We start from the raw sequence: 25,906 nt of genomic DNA, 5'->3' as shown, positions 1-25,906 counted from the left end.
TAATTCTATTAAAAGATAACTATGAAATAAACTTTACTTAAAGCAAACTATAGCACTAAATTATTTAGTTGTTATAAACCTGAAGAAACGATGAACATTATACAAGTGTTCAGGTCTTTCGTTCATAGGGTCGCTATGAGTTGCCTACAACTCTACAGCCCCTTAACAACAACAACGTATGTCTACAAAAGTTTTAGAGATTTGCTTTAGTTGCACTCCTTGAGTACATGGATATTAATTATATAGACCTCTGACTATCTATGTGACTCCCACACTATCTATCGGGTGTAGGGGAGCAGACTGCCAGCTGCACTACTTCCAAGACTCTAGAATTAAAGAAATGTACTCTAACCACTATCAGTTATTATTACAGAGCAAGGTGAAAGGCAAGAGAGGATGGCGCACACACAGGATTTTTCAACCTCATTATTGAAATTTTGGGCTGGATATTTCTTCAATATAAGGATTATCCTAAAAAAAGAAGAAAATCAACAAACAAGCCCACTGCCTTTTTCTCCCATGGAACATCTGGCAGATTTGAACTGCCAAGGTTTCAACTAGTAGCCTAGTGCAAACTTGATCATCTCACCAAGGTTCCCTCAAACTGTCTCCAGACATTATTCCCAAATGTCATCTGGAAGGCAAAATCACCATGGTTGAGAAGCACTGTCATTGTCAGCTACCTCCAAGTTGCAGTAGATACAATGTATTTAACAAAATCAGATAACTGGGTTCTCCCTAGTTTTAATTTTAAAATGCAATAAGAAACAAGATAAATATGTTATGAAAATGATTCTTCTTATACAGGTTTTCAAAGCTTATATAAGAGTATTAGGTGTAACCTTGCTTCTGTTAAAAAGAAAAAAATAAGTTTAAGAATTAGTTTACCTTTTGAGATTCACTATGAAGAACATTTACGATCAACAATGAAACTTTACAACCGTTTAGAAAAACATAAGAACTGAACTGAAGTAGGTGACCTAAATAATTTAAACTAAATGTTGGTGTTAACTCCTAATCACAGAAATAGCATATGTTGTGTTGTTAGGTGCTGCTGAGTCAACTATAAATCAGGGCAACTCTGTGAACAACAGATCTAAACCTTGCTATATCCTGTGCCATATGTACTGTCAGGTCAGAATCGACTCACAGCTGACCCTCCAGCAGGTTTTAAGAGGCTGTGTATCACACAGGAGGAGAATATCTCTTTTTTCTGTAGAGCAGTTTGTGAATTCAAACTGCAAACTTTTGGGTTAGCAGTGCAGCTCCACCACTAAGCCACCAGAGCACCTTCCTAAAAACAGAAACTGAAACAGCTCTGAGTCAATTCCAACTAACAATGCCCTCCATCAGGCTTTTGTGGCTATAAATCTTGACATTTAACAATTAATGAGATTGCCTCATCTTTCTTCCACAGAGCAGCTGGCGGGCTTGAACTGCCCGTACTGTTTAGCAGTCCAACATTTAATAAACAGTATTTCACCAAGGTTCCTCACATAGGCCTCTGAAGCCATCAAAATTGAGTTGAAATTAACAAAGCTATCTATAGAAGGTTATCAAGAAATTGTTCTTTAAAAGAATAGTTCATTCTATGGGCTACTAAGTTTTATAGTTACCTCACTTAAAATAAAAAGTAAAAGAATTCCAAAATTTTCAGCAATTTTAATGGGTTTCTTTACTTCTTCATCACAATATTCTAACCATTATTAATAAGCAAAGATAAATGTACTATAATGTATATGATACTGTTTTTATTTAATTGTGCAATGAGTAGCTTTGGCATAACTTTCTCAAGCTAATAATGCTAACAAAAAGAAAAATGCTTTCTGAGTTAATAGTATTTTAATGGAAATTAGTAAAGTAAAAAGGTATGCAAACATGAAAAGTTTTTAATAGATATTTTTCATTACCAAGAGGTTTCATACTTCAAAAGAAATGACATCTGACTTCTGAAGTTATATAAACAGAAATGTTCTTCAAAATGTGTAGCAAAAAATAAAACAGAAACATCAAATTCTTACCTTATTTACTTATTTCCCTATTTTTACAGAAGCAACAAGTAGGTCAGTCTTCTTCAGATGGAAAAATAACAGATATTTCTAACAAAAGAAGGTAAGTGGAATATATGCCTTCTGTATTTCAAGAATAAACTAATCTAGATCCTAATAATCTTATTAAAATGTAAGAAACAAGTTCCAATTATAAGAATAAAAGTGTTATGTTCTTGCAAGCAAGAAGAAAAAAACAGGAAAAACTAGAAACATTTCCAGAATCTATGAGCTCTGGTAGCTTAGTGGCTTAGCAGTCAAGAGCTGTGAAGCCAACCCACAAAAAAAAGGTTCAAATCTACCAGCCTCTCTGCGACAGAAAGAGGGCAATCTCCTCCCATGTGATTTATTGCCTCTGAAAACCTACTGGAGGGTAAGCTATAACTCAGTTCCAAATTGACAGTGCACACAATCACCCTATTATATTAACCAAATATATCAACGCAATACCTGAATTGGCCAGCTCCAAGGGTATCACCAGTAAACAGACTATTTCTTGCATCTCTTAGATTTTCCCGAAGTTTCTTATCTAGTTTCTGGAAAACAAAATTTGAGATTAACTCTTCCATGACAGTTTCACAGAATTTTATATAGGCTAATACTGTAATAATTATAAAAAACACTACATAATAACACTAATAATATGTTACCAGTTTCATAAACAAGAAAATGGCAATTTATTTACAGAGCAGCAATTCTAAGATGTAAATATTATAGCTTCTTTACCCTTTTAACACTGTCCTAACTTGGACTTGAAAAGACCAAAGCACTTTTCTGCTATATTTCAGGCCTGATTTCATCAATAAGAACTTTTTAATAACTAACTTAACTTTAGGTCCAAGAAATGCTTTGCAGTTATAACAATTACACCTTCTCCTCAAATATGGCTCTGTTACATCGAGGAAGATGTGTTAAAGAAAATGTTCATCTTCTGGATGGGCGTAAAGTGACAATTGGTAGAGTCAAGAGCTCAGAATAGAAATAGAATGTGTGAAGGGGAGCAACCTTCCACCAGTGATTCATTTGGACTAATAAAACTCTAAAATGTTAATGTTTCTTCCTCTGCCTTTCCCTGTCTGTCTTCTCTACCGATATCTTCCAATTATTCTATCCTCCCTCTTCAAAATCTTTAAAACAAATTTTGTAAATGTTAAATCTTAATTTTAAATTTTCTATAACTTAAAATTTTTTCATTTAAAATATAATATTGAATATTCTACTTCAGTATAGTATGACTGGAGAATACACATTATTATTTTTTTTAAATTAAAGATTAAATTATTTGGCGTATCAAAGTACTATATATAAACTAATACTGGGTCAGCAAGCAAGCCTTAGGGAGCTTAGGTGGTCTAATGGAAGAAGCTATGCTGCATTCCCAAAGGCACAGGTGTGAATCCACCAGCTGTTCCATGGGAGATGGGTAGGCAGTCTCCTCGTCAGTTCCAACTTGACAGCACACAAAAACAACAATGGCAAGGCCTAATAAAGGACTTGTGTTTGACTTCTTAGGAAGTGCAAGAATAGAATACTGAAATGAGTAATTTTATTCTCTCACACAACAGATGATGATTATACTTTATCCTTGATTAGAATCTCAATGTAATGAAATAAAAATATCTGCTACTGCATACTCAGTCTATGAACTATATCAATGACATATTTTATATTAATAAAGATACTGAGATATAGTTGTCCCTCGGAATGTAAGGATAATGTTTCCATCATACTTGAGGCTACCAAAATCTGAGGATGCTCAAGTCCCTTGTACCAAATGACAGAGTATTTGCATACAACCATTGTACACTATCTCATATATTTTAAATAATCTCTAGATAACTTGTAATGATTAACACAATACAAACAGCATTTTCTGTTTAGCTTTGAGGAATTGCTTTGATCACTTATTTAAACTTTGTCCTACCAGTGTATTTTTCAATCCTTCATTGGTTGAATTCACAGATGGGGAACCAGAGGAAACTTTGGGTGGGTTATAGTTTACAGAAAATAATTAACTCAGTATTATTTAAGCCAAATCATATTGAGTTTCCCCCCCTAACTTATATAACCAAAAATTTTTTCCTTCTTTTATTGTGCTTTAATGAAAGTTTTTTTAAAATCATATTATTTGAATGCACTCACCACTGCTACCATTTCTGCTGCTGTTCCTCTTGAACATCTGATAATAGGAACAGCACCTATTTTAACAACAGATGTCAGTACTGATCTCAGCTTTTGATAATTACAATGCACATTTTTTAAAGACATAAACATAAAACATATTATAGTTATACATAATTTTAGGCTATAAGATTTTATAAACTCAAGAGTAAAAAGCAAGGTTTCAGAAGTAAATCTTATAAAACCTTTCTAAAAAGAACTTAAGAGAAGACAGAGGAGTAAAAAAGTCAGTGGAGTGGGGGGACAGGGATTGTATACCAATGAAGGAATTTTACTTCTCAAGAAGAGGGGCGAAATGGGGGTGGGCAGGGAGAAAAGTGCAACAATGAATGAATGGACATCCAAAATCTCTGTAAATGCTCATTAAAATAATAAAATAATCAACGTGAAAAAAAGTCAGTGCCACATGATTTTTTTCAGTTAATCTACCGAGTCAGCATTTTAAGACCCTGCATGTAGTTTTAAAATTTATTCTCTACTCTCAAGATTCACAAGCATCTTTAATTTGACTTAAATTAGGAGGATGAAGTGTACTCGGCTACTTTAGCATTTCAGAATGATATCTTTTGGTTATTTTACAAATTAGCAAGTATTATACCTTTAAAAAAATACTAGGTTAGAAGATTATAGAAAACAATTCCTCACATTACAATAAATGCTCCTAAAATATGGGTTTCATTATCAAATCAACATTCATTTCTTTCTTCTTCTATTATTTCAACACATTTATCAAAGTCTGAAAGCCTAAACTAATAGATAAAAACCCTTCACTGAAAATCTCAAACAAAATGAAACAGTATAATCTTTCTATGCTAGTTGTTGCATTTTATAAGCTACAGGAAGCATACTCAGTCAATTACACAAGTAAAAATGTGGATCATACATGATTTTTAAAAAATTACCTTATTTTAATAGCAAAAGTTTTATATGCTTGTCATAAAAACTACAAATATTAAAAAGGAACAAAATTAATATCCTTGATTCCAATCACCCCACAACAACCCTCATTAAGTATAAATGCGTTCAGGTTTTTTCCACATAATCTGCACGTCTATGTATTTGAATAAAACCCAAGATATTACATATTGTGTTCTGAAACCTATTTTAATCATGTATGTCAACATCCTTCTATATATGTATAGCAAACTGGCAATTCATTTTCATTTTTAAAATATCATCTTCTAATACTTCACACACATAAGTGTCTCTTAACACGTCAATGGCCTTTATTTATACTTCCCTTTAACTTCACCCTTACTTTGATAATACAACTCTCATCAAGAAAACTAATTTTCACAGTAACCCTAGCATTCAGTAAAATTTTAGTGACTGTATGAGATGGCAAAGTAAAAATCATATATTTCCAACAATGAAAACTGCACATATGTGATATCTTTATTTAAAAATAATCTAAAAACTATACATTACAAATATTTCAAAAATACAAAACACAAAAAAATATTAAAGTAAGCAGAAACTGTAGTGGATAAAATTCTTGAAAGAAATGGAAATATATGTTGACATGCACTTTCAACTGCTTTTCTATTTAGGATATTTTTATGTTTGCAAAGCACACAGGGCTCAAGCAAGAAAAACAACACAGTTATTGAGCCAATGAATCAAAAATTCGGAGTTAGAAGTGCTTCTATAGGGAAAAATTCACAAAGGAGGGAGCCCTAAAATTTACAAATACATTTTCCTAAAATGTTTGTCTCACTCCAAAATTATGCAAACAAGTCTCTCTTCCAGTATATTTTCATTTGTGGAATAAAGAGAAAAGTATAAGGAGAGGAAAGGTTTTAAGTATTTATAAAATTAAAAATGCAATTAAAAGGTTTCTTAAAAAGACTCATTAGTTATGGTCAAGTAAAAGTCATACAGAAGATATTAAATACAATGTAGCTATATGTAAATTTATTCCCCACCCAAGTAAATTTAGATGACCCAAAGAAATGTTTCCAATCTCAAGAGTCTAGGTAGATCAGAGAGCATTGGCAGTAGGGAGTTATGCTACTAATTCAAAACCAAGTGGAGGGACAGAGCAAGAGAGGAAGAACTCAGATGGGATGGACTGACAGAGTAACTGGGGTAATGAGAGTAGATGTTTTGGAGACAGTGAGACAGTTTTAGGTTAGGGCTGGGTCCAGAGCTACTTAGGGTCACTAAGAACCACAGTCAACTTAATGGCACATAACAGTAATATCTCTTTGGTAGTTTACATCTACCAGCAATTCCTTGGGAAATCTGTATGATTTACAGCATCACAAATCCAATGGAGGGCCAGCTATGAGTAGGTTCTCATTCCATGGCAATGTGTTGTGGTTTTGTTTTCTTGTTTGTTTAGGTTTTGTTGGGTTTTTTGTTTTGTTTTTTTAAAGGTGGATTAGATTATATGGAAGCAGTGTTTCATAGAGCATTAGATTTAGGTTTAGGTTACTAGGCATATATCTCTACTCAGAAGTATGTATGGATTTTTTAATAATGAAATAATGAGAAACTTCAGCAAGTGCAAAGGTAAAGTCTCCACCAAACCATTGATATACTCTCTTCAAACTCTTCCAACTTTGAAAGAAACTGATTGGTCTGGAAAAATGTTAACACAAGAATAACCAACTATACCAAGCTACAATAGGGATTACAGCTTAACTCAATTTTGGAGAAAAAGCCTGCAGAAACATGGAGAGAGATAAAACAGGATCACATCAAAACTCATTTAATTTGAAGAAGCAATTAGAAACACATGAAAACTTACCCAGTGTAACAAAAAAACAGAAGAGGCTGTCAACAATAGTGTCCATAACAGTTTCCATTTCTGTGTCTGTGATATCTGGCCTGTTAATAGCTAAAACGAGATGGGTAAAAGGGGGGAAATGCAAAATTTATATTTTGTCTAACTAAAAGCTTGAAATGGACTATTTTTAGTATGTGATGTGATAGCATTTCTAGTACATAAACAACTCTGTCGGGAGTTGTAGATACTAATCCAAAGACCATGCCTCTTTAGCAGTCTGAATCTACCAGTGGCTTCAAGGGAACACGGGTAATCTCCTTAGCAATTTACAGCCTCTGAAAACCTACTGGCAGGGTCAAGTTCTGACTTAAGTTATGAATTTGAGTTTTAAAACAAACGATTTTGCCATTTTACTACTATACTCTAAACAGGTTTTAGAATGTATTATACACGTTAATTTTTTTCCCTGATAAAATTTATTCTGTTAACTATTAATTTCAGGATTTCTTTTACCTACCACGATATGACACAAGTTCCTTATTTTGATTACATAATACAAACATATCATCTTCCAAAGTAATGAAATTGAGATACTGGTCAAAAACCTAGAAACAAAAGAAAAAGGTTTACAACTAAATTTTATAATACAATCATGTTCAAAGCAAATTCAGTTTGGTTGCCTGGTGGTAAGAAGCTACGCTGCAAACCCAAAGGCTCAAACCTACCAGGAGCTCTGCAAGAGAAAGGATGGGCAATCTCATCCCATGCCGCTGATAACCCAGCAGAGGGTCAGCTATGAGTTGGTTCCGACTTGAAGGCACACAACAAACACAATGTTATTAATGATAAAATAGAAATTACATCAATGATAAAAATGGGGGGAAATTATGGCTAAAGCCAATAACTAAACTCATCAGATTACCCAGACAAGAAAAAAAGAGTTAAGAATTACAAAAAGCAATAAAATTAACTTTTATACAAAAAAAGTTAAGAGAGAAAACATTTTCAGAAAACAAAATTTAGAGATTCAAAACTAAAGTTTGGATTTGAGATGGGATATCTGTTTTTAAGGAAAACAAGGCCCCAGGAATTGATGGAATACCAGTTGACATTTCAACGAAGTTCTACTGCCCTGGATGTGCTCACCACTAGGTGATGCCAAAAAATTTGAAGGAAAACCACCTGGTCAACTGACTGGAAGAGAGCCATATATACTCCTATTCCAAAAAAAGATGACAAGACAGAAGGGGGTAATTATAGAACAATATAATAAATACCACATGGAAGCAAAATCCTGAAGATTATACAAAAATGTTTGGAACAGCACACGAACAGAGAACTATCAGAAATAAAAGCTTTATATAGAAGAGGCCGTGGCACTAGAGTCATTATCACCAATGTCAGAAGGATTTTGGCAAAAGGCAGAGAGTACTAGACAAATGTTTATCTGTGTTTCATTACCTATGCAAAGGCATTTGACTGCATAGATCACAAATTGTGACAAACCTTGAGAAGAATGGGAATCTCGGACACTTCGTAGTGCTCCTGTGAAACCTATACTTGGTCTAGGAAACAGTTCACAGAACAGAGCAAGGAAACACTGCATGGTTCAAAATCAGGAAAGGAGGGCATCATGCATGCATCCTTTCTTCATACTTTTTCAATTTATAAGAGGAACAGATCATTTGGGAGGCTGAGCTTTATGAGGAGGAATGTGGCATCAGGACTGGAGGAAGACTCATCAACAACCTACAATATGCAGATATCACAAGGGTTTGCTGCAGAAAGCCAAGGACTGTAGTCTTCAATAATACAGAATGAAGCACATCGGTAAGATAAAGATTCTCACTACTGCGCCATTTGGAAGCACCATAATAGATATAGAAGAGATTGAGGTTGTTAACAATTTCAGTGTTTTCAAATCTACATAGTTGGTGCTAGTAGTTAGGTAATCAAAAGACTAATTGTACTGGGGAAATCTGTTGTCAGGGACTGATCCAGAGAACTGAGGAGCAACGGTGTCAGTCTAAAGACTAAGGTGTGTTTGATCCAGGCCAGTGTCTTTGCAATTACTTACTATTCATCGGAGAGCCGGACAATGACTAAGGATGACAGAGGACTCATCAATGCCTTTGAGTGGTGGTACTGAAGTAGAGTATTGAATAAAATATGAAACAGGTAGAGAACAAAGAGGTCTATCTTGGAGAGGGTGAAACTAAGTTTCTCCCTGAAGCAAAATTTTGAAGCTCCATCTCACATACTCTGGGCACGTCGTGAGTAGGGGCCAGTGCTTGGAGGACATCATGCTTGCGAGGGTGGAGGGACAGCATAGGAGAGAAAGCTAAAGAGATGGATTGACAGAGTAACTAGGGTAATGGAGGTGAGTGAGTTGGAGTGAGATTGGCTCAGGTTAGGACAGGCTTTAGAGCTACTGTACACAGGGTTATTAGGCGACTCAATGGCACATAACACCAAAAGCAAACCAAAAACAGTAGTTTATCTACTTTGATCACACCTGTCTAAGAAAATCACAGCAACTTTTCTTCCATCAAAATTCTTTATAGGCTCTAAATAAACAGAAATTTCTACCACTTCTTAAGAAGGTCAAAGTAAACTATCTGAAGAAAATTCTGTTTCAACAAAATCACAACTATTTTTATAACTTTATGTAAAATTAATGATACATTTTTATTTTTTTTTAATTTTATTATTTTTGTGTGTGAGTGTACCGTCAAATCAGATCTGACTGGTACAGGAGGAGATTATCCCTCCTTCCCCGGCAGAGCATCTGGTGGATTCAAACCGTGAGCCTCTGGATTGTTGTTGCAGCTCCTTGCCACTAGGCCACCAGAGCTCCCCGATACATTTTTAAGAGTAAGAATATGAAGGTTATGAGGCTCAAAAACAAATCAGAAGCAAAGCTGATCATCTATATTTAAGAATAAAAAACTGGAAGTAAATTAATGGTTTAGTTTTTAATTTACTGTACATATGTCCCTTGATTTTTCATTTACATCTTAGCAAAATTCAGGAAGCACAGGGTAAAATGGGACTGTAACAGAACTATATTACACATTTCTTAAAATTTAAATTTATTATTAATTTCAGTAAAAATTTACAGACTTTGGATTTCCATTCATTCATCGTTGCTCTTTTCTCCCCTCCCAACCCTCCCCCCCTAGCACACTGCCCTCTTGGAAAAGTAAAAGAAAAATACTTTCATTGTTTTACAAACCCTCCTCCAGGTCTACTCCACCATGGAGCCTTTGCTCTAGACTCCTGTCATGACAAAATACCACATATCCCTTTTAAACAGTTTTCTCCCTCATGTTTCAATGCAGTATACATTACTGAACCCATCTTTCTCAGTCTCTCCCCTAACCCAAAGTCAGTCCTGTTTTACAACAGTGGCACCATGCAGTATTTGTCCTTTTGTGACTGAGATACTTCACTCAGCATAATGTCCTCCAGAGTCACCCATTTTAAATAATATGGCATAAGTTCCTAGTTTTTCAGTGCACCATAGTATTCTACTGTGTGAATATACTACAGCTTCGCTATCCATTTGTTTGTTGATGGGCACTTGTTTCCACACACATTGAATCTAATGAAAAAGTGACTATGACATAGCATTATTAGTCTGTTATGTGCTTTTCTAATAACAAGGAGCTCTGGTGACTTAGAGCATATCATGCTGCACTGCTAACCAAAAATTAGCAGTTTGAATCCACCAGGTGTGCTACATGAGAAAGGCAATGTCTCCTCCTGTTAAGCTTTACAGCCTCAGAGACTCAGTGGAGAGTATGAGTGAGTGTGAACTGACTCAGTGAAAGTAAAAGGTGTCTTTTTTTTAAAAAAAAAGTTATTTTATTAATTTTAATTAACATGTACAGAAATTTTGGATTTTCATTCATTCATTGTTGCACTCTTTTCTTTACCCCCCACCCCCCAGTTCACTCCTCTCTTCGAAAAGCAAAAGATAAACTTCTTTGTTGGTATGCAATCCCCCTGACTCCAATGCACTCCGCTATGCAACCTTAATTCTGGATTCCTGTGATAATCATAATATGCTATCATATATCACATTTAAACTGTTCTATCCCTCATCTATTTCTATCCAGTTTTTCTCAGTCTTACCCCAACCCTGATGTCAGTCACTTTCTATAACAGTGGCACCATGCAGTATTTGTCCTTTTGTGACAGAGATATTTTACTCAGCATAATGTCCTCCAGGGTCACCCATGTGGAATAATATTGCATGAGTTCCTTGTTTTTCAATGCAGCATAGTATTCCATTGTGTGAATATACCACAACTTCTCTATCCATTTGTTTGTTGATGGACACTTACGTCGTTTCCAACTCCTAGCTATTGTGAACAAAGCCGCAATGAACATTGGTGTGCATGTATCTCCTTGGATGTCAGTTATGGTCTCTTTAGGATATATTCCCAGTAGTGGAACTGCTGCATCAAATGGTATCTCTATTTGCAACTTTTTGAGAAAGTGCCACACCACTTTCCACAATGGCTGCACCATTTTACACTCCCACCAACAGTGAATAAGGGTTCCAGTTTCTCCACAACCTCGCCAGCATTTGTCGCTTGCTGTTCTGTTAAATTTTGCTATTCTGAAGATGTCTTTATTATAAGCAGCACAGCTTTTATGAAGCCTATCTTCTAAAACAAGAAAAAAAATCTAGAAAGAGTACAGGAACTATCCTGAGGACAAGTCAAATACCAACAAGGTATTTTGAAGGGCAACTTACATCAGCATGAGCTGTCAAACTTGTCTGAACTGGGTTAAAAAGATAAAATATACCCTTGTTGTTGTTGTTGATGTTATGGGCAGTCGAGTCACTTGCGACTCATAGTGACCCTATGTACAATAACTCTAAACTCTGCTCTGTCCTGTGCAAATTGCACTGTCTCTGATACACCCATCCCGATTACCCCAGTCACTGAATCAATCCACCTCATAGAGGGCCTTCCCCTCCTGCGCCATCCCTCCACCCTCTCAAGCATGATGGCCCTCTACAAGGACCAGTCCCTCCTTACAACATGTCCAAAGTATGTTAGACGAAGCCCCAGGATCCTTGTCTCCAAGGAGCAGCCTGGTTTAACCCTCTCCAGAATGAAATGTTTGTTTTCGTAGTAGTCCACAATACCCTCAATACTCTTCTCCAGCACCACAGCTCAAAGGCATCAATTCTCCTTCTATCCTCCCACTGTCCAACTCTCTGACACATAACAAGTGATTGCAAAGACTAAGGCCTGTATCAGGTGCACCTTAGTCTCCAGAGAGACACCATTGCTCTTTAGTACTTTGGAGAGGTCCCTAACAGGAGACTTTCCCATGGCAATACATCTTTCAATTTCCTAGTTGCTGGTGTGAAAAATGCTGACTGTGGAGCCAAGCAAACGAAAGCTGTGAACAATCTCAATCTCTTCACCATCAATCCTGATGCTGCCACTAGTCCAAAGTAAATACTGTGGTGGGTTTTTTTTAGTTTTTTTCTTTCAAAATCAGAGATTAGTGGTGGTTGTTGTTTGGAGCTGTTGAGTCAAATATGACACTCAGTAACTATGAACAAAAGATCTGAACCCAGCTCTATCCTCACACTTCCTAACAAACAAGAGCCCATTGTGACAGTCATCGTGTCAATCCACCTGAGGGTCTTCTCCTCTGCCAACCCTCCAACCTTCCTAACATCATGTCTCTCTCCAAAGAATAGTCCCTCCTAGCAACATGTCCAAAGTATGTAAGGTGAAGCCTCATCATTTTTGTGTCCAAAGAGTAAAGAGCCCCAAAGAGGGCTGTGCCCTCTCCAAAACACATCTCTTTGTTCTTCTGGTTATCCACGGGCTGTTCAGTGCTCTTCTCCTACACCAGTTCAAAGGCTTCAATTCTTCTGTCATCCTTATTCACTGTCCAGCTCTCAGATGCATAGCAAGTAATTGGAAAGACCATGGCCTGAATCAGAGACACCTTAGTCCTCAAAGTGAAATCATTACTCCTCAGTAATTTGGAGAGGTCCCTAACTACAGATTATCCCAATGCAATGCATTTCCTTATTTCCCGACTGCTGGTACCAAGGGAGTTAATGGTGGATCCAAGCAAGATGAATCTGCTGACAGTTTCAGTCTCCTTTCTATCCACCATGGCACTGCCTAATGGTCCAGTGGTAAGAATCTTTGTTTTCTTGACACTGAGATGCAATCACAATATCAAAGGCTGTATTCCTTGATATTCTGCAACAGAATATCTATCAATGCTTCAAATCCTCCTCACTCTCAGCAAGCCAGGTTCTGTCAACTGCATAATGCAGGCTATTGATGAGTATCTTTTAGAGTCCTGATGCCACACTTCTCCTCACAGAGTCCATTTTCTTTAATAATTTGCTGAGCATATAGATTAAATAGGTATTGAGAGAGAATAAAACCTGACACACTATCTTCTTAATTTTAAAACAAGCAGCATTCCCCTGCTCTTTTTGCACAACAGCCTCCTGGTCCAGGTATAGGTTCTACATGAGCACAATTAAGTGCTCTGGGACTCCCACATCTATGCTCTTATATCTGGAGCCAAAGAGGAAGAAAATGAGAATTGTTGTCAAGTCTTGCAGTACAAAATTGACCAAACATGCAATCAAGATGCATAAATGATATCTGGTGACTGGAATACAAAAGTGGGAAACAGTGAAGAAGTAATAATAGTTGGAAAATATGGGCTTGTCGACAGAATTGAGGTGGGAAATAGAATGACTGACTTTTGTGTACTTAGAATAATTATTTATTGAAACTACCTTTTTAAAAGACAAACAACATCATCACACATGGATCTCACCTGATGGGCTGCAGAGGAATCCGACTGGCTACATTTGTGGAAGAAAGCATTGGAGAAGCTCAATATTGGTAGTCTAACTATGCCAGGCAGACCATCAATTACTCATATACAAGTTCAAACTGAGGCTAAAGAAAATGAAAATAAATCCTCAGGAACCCAAGATATGATCTTGAATCAATTCCATCTGAATTTTAAGATCATCTTAGGAGTAGGTTTGAGGCAATGGACACCAATGATAGAAGATCATATGAGTTGTGGGATGATACCAAGGATACTGGGCATTAAGAAAGCAAAAGGTCATTACCACAACAGGGGGGAAAAACTGTAATGGATGTTAGAAGAGACTCTAAAATTCATACTGAAGCCCAAATTCATTCAAGAAGCCCAAACAAAAGAAAAACATGGTGAAGTAAAAGAGTTGAACAAAAGATTTTAAAGGGTAGCTCAGGAGAACAAAGGGAAGTATTAAAAAAGAATGTGCAGAGAGCTGGAAATGGAGAATAAAAAGAGAAGAACTCACTCTGCATTTCTCAAGCTGAGAGAACTGAAAAACAAATTTAAGCCTCAAGTTGCAATACTGAAGGTGCTATGGGCAATATACTGAATGACCCAGAAAGGACTACAAGAAGATGGAATCAAAACAAATAATCAAAGTACCAAAAAGAACTGATTGACACTGAAAAATTTCAGGAAGTACCATATGAACAGGAATCAATGGTAATGAAGGAGGAAGCAGAAGCTTCATTGAAGACATTGGCAAAAAAATAAGGTCACAGGAATCACAAAGACACCAACTGACTTGTTTCAATTAACAGATGCAGCCTTGGATGCTCTTACCAGTCTATGCCAGAATATTTGGAGGACAGCTGTCTGGCAAACAGATTTGAAGAGATCATTACTGGTTCTCATTCTCTTTATAAAGGTGATCCAAATGTATGTAGAAACTATCGAACAATATCATTAATATCACATGCAAGCAAAATACTGTTAAAGATCATTCAAAACAGCTAGAAAAATACATACATAGGATACTTCCAGAAATTCAAGTAGGATTTAGAAGAGGCTGTGGCTCAGGGATATCATTAGTAATGTCAGATGGATCCTGGCTCAAAATACAGAGTATCAGAAGAATGTCTATTTGTGACTGTGCAAAAGCATTTGACTTTGTGGGACATAACACTAGGTTTATTTTTTCTGGTCTAGTTTATGCTGTGTAGATCATTTATATCATCAGAACTCTGATCTAACATTTCATTCTGCTCATACCAATTACTACTTTATGTCAATTAACAAGTTTTAGAATATTAGATTTTAGAACAGAAAGTCATCAGCTAAAACAAAAGCTCTTACCTTTGCTACTTGTGCCACTGCACTAGCCGCTAATGCTGCATTTGCAATATCTTCCAGTTTACTTCTTGAAATAGCAGAAATAAAATTTAAATAATAAGATTCATAGAGCTGATTTCGAAGGTCCTATAAATACAATGAAAAATTAATTCTTATAGATTAGTATACAGGTTATATCCAACAAAAACATTTCAGATACTATAAAAACTAAGTTTTGGGTGCCCAGATACATATTTCAAAGACAAGAATATAAATGCATAAATGACAATCAGTAAAACTACCTGTAAAGAACAAAGCCATGAAAAATATGTTACTCAGTTTCAAAATGTGACTGAAATAGAATACTTAAAAGTATTAAAAGCCTTAATCACAACAAAAGCACATTAATTAGAATACAGCCCAAGAATTCTTAGAAATGTATTTTTAAAAAAAAAAGATCTGGAAATAGGTTTCTAGTAAGGTAAAATAAGAGTTATTTCTGTTTGGCAGATACCACCTCTACTGCTCCGAACATAGGACAACAAATACAAACCAAAATTACTTTTTTCACAAACCATAATTAAAAATTATCAATTCAGTATTTCAGACTTACAATGAAATTCACTGTAATGATTGTCTGAATTATACAAACTCTTACATAAAATTTCTTTACCTTCCTTATTCTGGTCAAATAAGTATCTAAATTACATAATTCCTCAGATTTAAGAGGTCATTAATTTTAACAAATATTTTATATACTATGAAGAATTAATTGTACCAATAAGATTTTACTACATATTAAAAATTCTAAGATGCAACTGACTTCAGAGATTTTAAAATGTGAAAAACCAATGGACTGGAGCCTGCATGAGATAAGTGGGTAAGTAGAGAAGAAATGTCATAAAGATTAAGAGAATTGTTTTGTGCAGAAAACTGACCAAATAATAAGGATAACGGGATTCATGCTTCTTGTTGACAGAGAAAGGAGTTACAAATAAGTAAAAGTAAACAACAATACGAACTCTGTTGTTGAAGTGAATTTGGAACTGGAGGTGTAGAGGTATGTGTGTGGAGTTTTACAGGTATGTAATAAGAGGAAGTGGGAGCAGGTACCAATGAGAGAGGTATACTTACAAAAATAAAATGTGTGTGTGTGTGTGGGGGAATTGTGAGCAGATAGTGATGAGAAAGATATATATACAGAAATGAAGCGTGTATGTTTGCATGTGAGTGCACTTTAAGTTCCTAGATTAAAAAAACCAAAATAAAAAAAAAACCAACCCCCAAATCTTCTGTTACACTGACCAAGCTAGGGCAAAAAACAACAGACTCAAATTGCCTTAATCATGAATGAAAGGGGCACTCCATAATGTGAATACATCATAGTTTTTCTATCCATTAATGTGTTGATGCACATTTCAGTTGTTTCTAATTCTTTCATATAATAATGCTACATTAAATGTGGGTGTACATATACCTGTTTTTGTTGCAACTATTTTTCAGGATATATGCATAGCAGAGAAATAGCAGGATCAAATGATACCCCCATTTTCAAACTCTCTAAGGAACACCACCCCAACTGCTTTCCACTGCATTTGCAGCATTTTAGATTACTACCAGCAGTGTAAAAGAGTTCCAGTCTCTATATTCTTGGTAGCATTTGATTTTACTGACTTACTGAACTTCACAATTGTTGCTGAGATGGTATATCATTATTGTGATTTGCACTCCAGAGTGCTGGGGAGCAATGATGCCAGTCTAGAGACTATGGTGTGCCTGATCCAGGTCATTGTATTTGTAATTACATGCTATGCATCAGAGAGCTGGACAATGACTAAGGATAACAGAAGAGAAACTGATGCCCCTGACCTGTGGTGCTGGTGAAGAGTACTGAACATTGCGTGGACTGACAAACAAATAGGTCTGTCTTGGAGAGGATGAAACCAAGTTTCTCCTTGGAGGCTAGAAATATGAAGTCCTGTCTCACATACTTTGGGCACATGGCCAGGAGGGATCATCCCTTGTAGGACATCATGCTTGAAAGAGTGGATGGACAGCACAGAAGACCAACACCCCCAAATGAGATGGATTTATATGATAATTGGGGCAATGGGATTAGATGTATCAGAGTGAGACTGGCTCAGGTTAGGGCACACTTCAGAGCTGTTGTACACACGGTTGCTTGAGTTGCAGGTGACTCAACAGCACTTTACAACAGTTATAGCCCTGGTGGGCCAGTGGCTAAGATGCTGCACTGCATTTTCAAAGGCACATGGTTCAAATCCATCAGATGCTCTTCTGGAGAAGGATGGGTGTCTCTTTCTGTGTGATTAATTGCCTCTGAAAACCCACAGGAGGATCAGCAGTGGGTTACTTCTGACTCAACAGCATGCACCAATATCATCTCAAGTGTGTCAGAGATGAAAAGGGTGGCACATGATAGAACAGTGTTAAGATCTGTTGTCCATAGGGCTGCTAAGAGTTGTACTCGACTCGATGGCACCTGACAATAACAGCAACTAATGATCATGAACATTTCTTCATGTGTTTGTTGGCCATCTGAATGTCATCTTTTGTGAAAACAATGAAGACTTCATGAAACATTACATAACATGGATGAAAACTAGATGACTTTTTGTTGAGTGACACAAATCAATCACAAAAGGACAAATACTGTATATTGTTATGCACTGTCAAATCAGAACGGACTCATAGCTGACCCTTCAGCAGGTTTTCAGAGGCAGTATATTGCACAGAAGTCAGCTGTCCATTTTTTCCCTGCCTTTGGGATGGCAGTACAACTCACTGCCAAAAAGCTACCGGAGCTTCCTTGATTATATAATATCACTACTGTAAAATGTTAAAGGTTTACACACAGAATCATACTAATATGTTTATCAAGGAAGGGAAAGGGGTAGTTAAAAGTTAATAACTAGATAAAAAAATACTTATTAAATATGAGTTAAGGAAAAAATAGGGAATGAATGGAAGATCAAACACTGTGGGTATTATAATTATTATTATAGAACAAAATATACATGAATGGTTGACTGAAACCTGTGTGCTTTGTAAACTTTCATTCAAATCACCACTTAAAATGTATTGAGAAAAAACAAAAATATGTCTATCTTATACTGTGAAAGATTACATGCCAATAAAGACAACACAGATGAAACAGAAAAATCCTAGAAACATACTAATCATTAAAACTGACTTAAGAAGAAATATATAGTAAAAAGGATGTTATTTTATATTCCAGGCTTGAGTTGCACTACTTAAGGATGCTTTGGGCAGAATATTAAATGATCCAGGAAGCATTAAAAGAAGATGGAAGGAATATACAGAGTCACTGTACCAAAAAGAATTGTCTGACACAGAAGAATTTCATGAAACAGTGTGAATAAGAGCCTGTGGTGATTAAGGAAGAAGTTCAAGCTGCTCTGAAGAAATTGGCAAAAAACAAGTGCCCAGGAATTGACAGCTTACCAATTGACCATTTTAACAAAAAGATGCTGCTTTGGGCACACACATCAAGTTGTGTAAGAAACTGGGAAGACAGGCCCTTCCCCAGGCCAAAGGCCCCACCCCTGCATTGTACTGATTGGCTGTAGCTTGCACCAGAAGGTTATCAAGAGACAAGATGGCCATCCTCCCAAAGGAATATGGTTTCATGGTTCTAACCGGTTGTTGCCAGCTTCACGTCACCAAGGCCTGCAAGAAGTACAAGGTGGAATATCCCACCATGTATAGCACAGACCCAGAAAAACCTCTTCAACTGCACTTAGCGAGCCCACCAGAACATGTTGGAAATATATCCTCCCTTCTTATTTTTCCTAGCTATTGGAGGTGTTTACCACCCAAGGATAGTTTCTAGCTTGGGCGTGGCCTGGATTGTTGGATGAGTTCTTTATGCTTATGGCTATTACACAGGAGAACCCAGTAAGTGGAATCGAAAAGCCCTGGGGTCCATTGCCCTCCTTGACTTGATGGGCACAACCATGTGCTCAGCTTTCCAGCATCTCAGCTGGGTTAAAAGTGGTTTGGGTGGTAGGTCCAAAAGACACTGAAGAATTAGAGGTTTAAAACTTCTCATTCATCTTGAATGTCTTTCCTTAATTTTCCATTACATGATTTTTTCTCTAAATATAATAAAACCTGTTTGGTGTCAGCCTCACACCGAGGGAAAAAAAATCTGGAAAACAATCACCTGGCCAACTGACTGGATGAGATTCCTATCTGTTCCCATTCCAAAGAATGGTGACACAACAGAGTACGGAAATTATTGAATAATATCAGTAATATCACATGCAAGTATAAGATTCTGCTGAAAATTATCCAAAGACAAATGGAACAGTACATAAACAGAGGAATGCCTGCCAAATGTGCAGGCTGGGTTTAGAAGAGGCTGTAGTATTAGGGATATTATAGCTAATGATGGATCTTGGCTGAAAGCAGAGAGAACCAGAGGAATGCCTATCCGTGTTTCAATGACTATGCAAAGGCATTTATTTGACTGTGTGGATCACAGTAAACTGTGGCTAACTATGAGAAGAACTGGAATCCCAGAATATTTGATTGCCCTTAAGAGAAATTTATACTTAGACCTGGAGAGAGTCTTCAGAAGAAAGCAAGGAAACAATGCATGCTTTAAACTTGGGAAAAGTGTACACAAGGGATGTGTTCTATTGCCATACTTTTACAATCTATAATCTATATGCGGAACAAATGATCCAGGAGACTGGGTTCTATGAGGAGGAATGTGGCATCAGGATTGGAGGAAGACTTATCAACAACCTGCATTATGCAGATGACACAACCTTGCTTGACGAAACTGAGGAGGACCTGAAGCACTTGTCACAGGTCATGGACTGCAGTCTTCAATAGGGATTGAAGCTCAACCTCAAGAAAATAAAGATTCTTACCACTGGGCTGACTGACAACACAATGATAGTGAAGAGATTGAGATTGTTAACAGCTTCTTTAGTTTGCTTGGCTCTATAATCAACACTCTTGGCATCATTAGCCAGGAAATCAAATGACAAATTGCATTTGGAAAGTCTACTGTGAGGGACATCTCCAGAGTACTGAAAAAGAACGATTAGTCTGGAAACTAAGGTGCACCTGAATCAGGCCATGGTCCTCACAATTACATGCTATGCATCAGAAAGCTAGAAAATAACTGGCCTTTGCGCTGTGGCACTGAAAGAGTATTGAATATACCATGGACTGCTAGGAGAATAACAAACAGGTTCATCCTAGAGAGGATGAGACCAGGCTGCTTCTTGGAGGCAAGGGTTCTGAAACTTCATTTGACATACTCTGGGTATGTTGCAAGGAAAGACCAGTCCCTGGAGAAGGACATCATGCTTGGGAGTGTGGAGGGCGCAAGAGAGGAAGACCCTCAATGAGATGGACTGACTCAGTGACTGGGGTAATGGGGGTAGGTGTGTCAGAGACCGTAAGTTTGGCTCAGGATAGAGCATGGTTCAGAGCTGTTGTACACAGGGTCGCTATGAATCACAAGGAACTTGAGGGCATATAACAACAAATGATTCACAACAACAGGATGAATAATATATCTGAACTTTGCTCTATTCTGTGCTATCCTCACAAACTTGAACATGCTCGAGCCAACTGTTACAATTACTGAGTCAACTCATCCTATTGAGGGTCTTCCTTTCTTTCTCTGCTCCACCTTCCACCTTTCCCGGAATGAAGGCTTTTTTTTCAAAGACTGGCCCATCCTGACCACATCCTGTCTCAACACCCTCCCCTCTAAGGAGCACTCTAGATGCACTTTCTCCAAGAATGACTTTTGGCAATGCATGGCAGATTCAATACTCTTCTCCAACACCACAATCTTCAATCTTCCTAATTCATTGTCCAATTTTCAGAAGCTTAGGAAAGAACTGAAAAATACCATGGCTTGGACTTTTTTTCTTAAATGTGCCATCAAGTCAACTTGCAATTCCTAGCAATCCTATGAACAATGGCTCTGAAGGCTACCCTATCCTGAGCCACCTCACCATCCCACACACATCTGACAACACTGCCAGAGTTACTGTGGTCACTGTGTCAATCCATCTGACTCACAGTATTCTTCTATGCTGACCCTTTACCTTTCCAAGCATGATGTCCTCTCCAATGACTGGGCTCTCCCCTCCCCGCCACAACATGTCCAGAGAATGTGAGACGGAGCTTCAAAATCCTTGCCTCTAAAGAGCAATATGGTTTGGATTAGGTCTACCTTAGTCTGCTATCTTGGCTTTTTACCACTTTGGAGAGGTCCTTGAGAGCAGATTTTTCCAAGGTAAAACATTTTGATTTCTTGATTGTTGTTACCACACATGTTGATTATATGTACAATTAAAATCACTGACAACTCCAATATTTTCATCTATTTTTTTTTCATTTTATTGTTTCTTCATCAATTTACTGCCTATTGCTCCAGCAGTGAGAATTTTTTTGTTGTTTTCTTGTTATTGAAATGTAATCCATATTGTAGGTTGTAGTTGTTGATTTTCTGCAGCAAACACACAAAACAGTCCTCTTCACTTTCTGCAAGCAAGATGTTGTTATCTGTATAATACAGATTAGGTGATCAGATCAGTTTTTCTCCAATCCTAACTCTATATTCTCTATCATTGTCCAGCTTCTCAAATTATTTGCTGAGCACAGAGAGTGAATAGGCATGGAGAAAAGATGTAACTCTGAAACAAACCTTTCCTGACTTACCATGAAGTGCTCATTTGTTTTGTTCAAGCTACTGCTTCTTGGTCTATGAATAGGTTTCACACAGGTATAAACAAGTTCCCGAAGACTCTCATTCTTCTCATACTATCCGTAAATTGTTATCTCTCTCTCTCACTCCCACACACACTCAAGTACCCTTGCATAGTTAAAAATAATAGAGATAAATATCTTTCTGGTATTCATTGCTTTCAGCCAAGAGCCATCTGACACTAGCAATGATATTCCTTTTTCTATGACTGAATAATAGTTAAATTTCTAAAAGTTCTCTGTTGATGTACTGTTTCAACCACTTTCAATAATCTTTAGCAAGATTTTACTTGCATGTGATATTAATGCTACTGTTTGATAATTTTCATATTCTGTTGGATCTCCTTTTGTTGGAATGGAAACTAATATGCCTCTCTCCCAATTGGTTGGGCAGGTAGCTCTCTTCCAAATTTCTTAGCACAGACTAGTGAGCATGTTTAAGTTACATAACACACAAAATGTATGCTTTTTACTGATGACTTAAACCTCCATTAAAAAGTGATTAATAATTATTAAAGACATTTATAAATTGTGACAGATACTTTTCAACTGCTGTCCAGTATCTACACTTCTTTTCTTTTTTTTTGCTACTATTCAAATTTTGTTTAGGATGGCAATACTTGCAGCTAAATTGAACCTTCTCTGCCTTCCTTGCAGTGGATTCTACCCAGTATGACATAACTGTAAGTATTCTAGGAGTTCCTGGGAAAGCTTTGGCTAGCTTCAATGAGGGGGGGAAATCACAACAACAAAAACAATCAGTCAAGACTGTCACTGTCTTTTTCCCTATTCTTTTTGCCTTGGCTATTACTGTAAAAGCTACAGCTAGAGTCACCATGTGGCAAGAGCATGAAATCAAAGATGATGAATCAAAAAGACAGGCAAGGCCTTGGTTTCTGTTGGTAGTATAGAGTTGCTGAACCAGATGGGACATCCTATTCTAATATTTTTTATTTCCGAAACACTAGACCTTATTTTCAAAGCTCATATAGTAGTTTGATGGGGGTTTTTGGCTTTTGGTCTTTTACAACGAGAATCTATCTTAACCTATATAGTACTTCTTCAATGAAAAATTTTAATTTTTCAGCCTATATGAAATTTAAATCAAAGCCGAAAACTGAGTAATGTAATTTCTGATTCTAACTAACATATTTAAGGTTTTGGGGGTTTTTAAAATCTGTTCCCAAATTCAAGAAAATAATAATTAATATTACCTGGCACATCCTGTCAATATTTTCTTCAGTTGGCATTACAAAATACACTGCAGGAACATCTGGAATAGGATCTCTATCAGAGTGCAAAAGCCTAGAAGATATAACAAAATGAAAATCTGATAGTCTTTCCTTTAAAAGAATATTTTTCAAGTGAGAGCTTCCAACTAAAGATAGTGAAGACACCTCTAAACGCTTCTGCTATTCTTTACAGTATTCTTAGTCAAGGTGCATAGATTACCATGGGCAGATTTGTAATCTTTCAAAAAGCAACAGGTAGATAAATAGGTTCTATGATTTCAAAACTGGCAGATCCTCCGGTTAACTTTTTTTTTATTATTTTTTTTTGTGTGTGTGTACCATCAAATCGGATCTGACTGGTACAGGAGGAGACTGTCTCTCCTTCTCCAGCAGAGCATCTGGTGGATTTGAACCGTGAACCTCTGGTATTGTAGTGCAGCTTCTTGCCACTAGGCCACCAGAGCTCTGCTCCTGTTAACTCTTAAAGAAATACTGAGCAAAGCTGTACTTCTTTTAATCAAATGTTACTGTGTCACTATGGTTCAGTAGACAAACAGCATAAAACTAATAGCTGAGCCATCTTATCACTATACAAGAAAAATGTTGCCAACTAAACTATAATCATAAATAATAAGATACACTCTAATTTCAGAAGTTATAAAAAGTGTAGAACTGATGCAATAGTCTATTAAATAAGTGCACATTATAAAGAATGTAAGCTAATCATTCTGATACTTTATACAATGAGAATCTAAAACCATTTTGACTAATACAAAAGTACATTTCAAATAAGTAGGCTAATGATAAAAAATGGTTACAATCATAAATATAGAATAGGATGCAAATAACTTCTAACATCACAAAACTTGACACTTTCGGTATGCAAAAAAATATTAATATCTGTACATAAATATAGCCCCTCTCCAAATGTTTCACTATGCAACTCAATAAAGTGATGAACCTTTATCAAGCATATCAGAAGCAATATAATCAAATAAATTCTATAGTTAACAGAGCACCTGCTATAGTGAGTAACAGTAGTATCTTCATAGGCATTTATATTTTTCATATTATAAGCTAGACGAGGTTTTAAGATTATCAAGTGTTTTCCCACATGTAAAGGGTAATCCAAGTCTACAAGAAAAAATATGAAAGGAAATTTAAAAGTTGTAAAGCCTGGAAATAATTTTTTAACGTTAGAAAGAAAGATCAAATGAAAGAAGATGTTGCAGTAGCAAGGGTGGGGAGAGGTATTATGTAACCTATTTTGCTCTGTAAATGTCTTTTAATCACTTTATTTCAGAGAGGTCAAAGAAATCTTTAAAAATACCTATCAAAATAAATGTCATTATTAAAAATGTACTAAAACTTACAGATGTAGAGTGATTCCCATGTCTCTTAGTTCTTTCACAGATAACAGAGGAGAGATTATATCTTGGCCAAATCTATCATAAATAAGGACCTAAAAAAAATAATTTTCAATAAGCAGCTAAAAAAGAACAAATCTTTATTTTAATAAATCACAAATATTGAATTATACTTACTAATCGACTAGAGATACACACACCCTGCCCCCATGTACAGAACAGATGCAAAAGGGTTCTAAAACCACAAAACTGGACTCTTCCAGTAGAAATATATATATGAGGGAACTCAGGTGGCTCAGTGGACAGATGCTTTGCTAACAATCCAAAGGCAAGTGTCTGCATCCACGAGATGCTCTGTGGGAAGAACATGGGTAATTTCCTCTCATGCCGGTTACAGCACAAAATAACATATATATATATATAAAGAGAGAAAACTCTGATGGGTTCTACTGCCAACTCAAAGGTAGTCAGTTCAAATTTACCAGCTGTTACATGACAGAAAGATGGGTAATCTGCTTCAGTGCAGTTTACATTGAAAACTCACTGGAAGGTCAGCTATGAATTGATCATGACTGAACGGCACATTAACATATACATTTATTAAGTATAAATTTGCACACACACACACAAAAACATATATATATACATATATGTAAAATACAGCATGTATAATTACATGTAGACACAATCATATATATAAAAATCCTTTCTATTACCCAAGTCTTCCTATTTTTTGCAGGCATCTCCTTTCTGCTTTTTGCATAGAATATAAATGTTTATTTCTTGAGGCTTATATTAGCAAAATATCTCAAATTAATATTTTTCATTATTACTTACAAAAATGTAAACATACAGCAATACACATTCTTGAAAAAGTATTATTAAGAAAGCTAAAATAAATATGTAATTTAAAAAAATATTACAAGGGTACAAAGAAGTACTAGAGAAAATTAAATCTTCATCTTAATCTAGAACAAAGAATTTTGAACATATAGTATACGCAATATATTCTCCTACATTTTGTTTCCAATTTACCTACTTAGTTTTTAAAAAAACAAAATACAAACAACCAAAACCCACCAAAAGTAAAATACAGCCACTTTAAAACTAGTGGAAAGTTAGAAGAAGGTAAAGGAAAATAGGTAATTCAGTATCTCAGGTAAACAAAATATTTCTTTGGAAAATTAAGTTCCTAGGAAATCTGGAGGGCAATGACCACGCCAACTGTCTTGAAGAGATCCGTATTTATTCCCATTCCAAAAAAAGGTGAGTAGAGTGTGGAAATCATTAAAAAATATCACTGTGCGAATATACCACAGCTTCTCTAGCCATTCGTTTGTTGATGGGCACTTAGGTTGTTTCCAACTCCTTGCTATTGTGAACAAAGCTGCAATAAAC

At 36.2% G+C, this 25,906-nt stretch overlaps 1 protein-coding gene and 1 pseudogene across 4 annotated transcripts in view; one reads left to right on the top strand and one right to left on the bottom strand.

The window, feature by feature from the left end:
* The window catches only part of SCFD1 (sec1 family domain containing 1), a 126,035-nt gene that overhangs the window by 77,222 nt on the left and 22,907 nt on the right, over window positions 1-25,906 (bottom strand). Inside the window, exons 3-9 of one of the 4 annotated variants that reach the window (XM_006889970.1) lie at window positions 24,515-24,603; window positions 23,124-23,214; window positions 15,154-15,276; window positions 7,478-7,565; window positions 6,982-7,071; window positions 4,191-4,246; window positions 2,499-2,584 (exon numbers count right to left, since the gene is read on the bottom strand). In XM_006889970.1, coding sequence (XP_006890032.1) covers window positions 2,499-2,584; window positions 4,191-4,246; window positions 6,982-7,071; window positions 7,478-7,565; window positions 15,154-15,276; window positions 23,124-23,214; window positions 24,515-24,603 — 623 coding nt within the window. The remainder of the gene's footprint in view (window positions 1-2,498; window positions 2,585-4,190; window positions 4,247-6,981; window positions 7,072-7,477; window positions 7,566-15,153; window positions 15,277-23,123; window positions 23,215-24,514; window positions 24,604-25,906) is intronic. The other 3 variants (XM_006889968.1, XM_006889967.1, XM_006889969.1) reach the window with 3 other exon arrangements.
* Window positions 18,770-19,196, top strand: LOC102854959 (annotated as a pseudogene).

Source organism: Elephantulus edwardii, unplaced genomic scaffold (genome assembly GCF_000299155.1).
Source record: "Elephantulus edwardii isolate Elephantulus edwardi_28Jun2011 unplaced genomic scaffold, EleEdw1.0 scaffold00084, whole genome shotgun sequence".
Taxonomy (NCBI): domain Eukaryota; kingdom Metazoa; phylum Chordata; class Mammalia; order Macroscelidea; family Macroscelididae; genus Elephantulus; species Elephantulus edwardii.
This window is presented reverse-complemented; position numbering and strand designations above follow the sequence as displayed.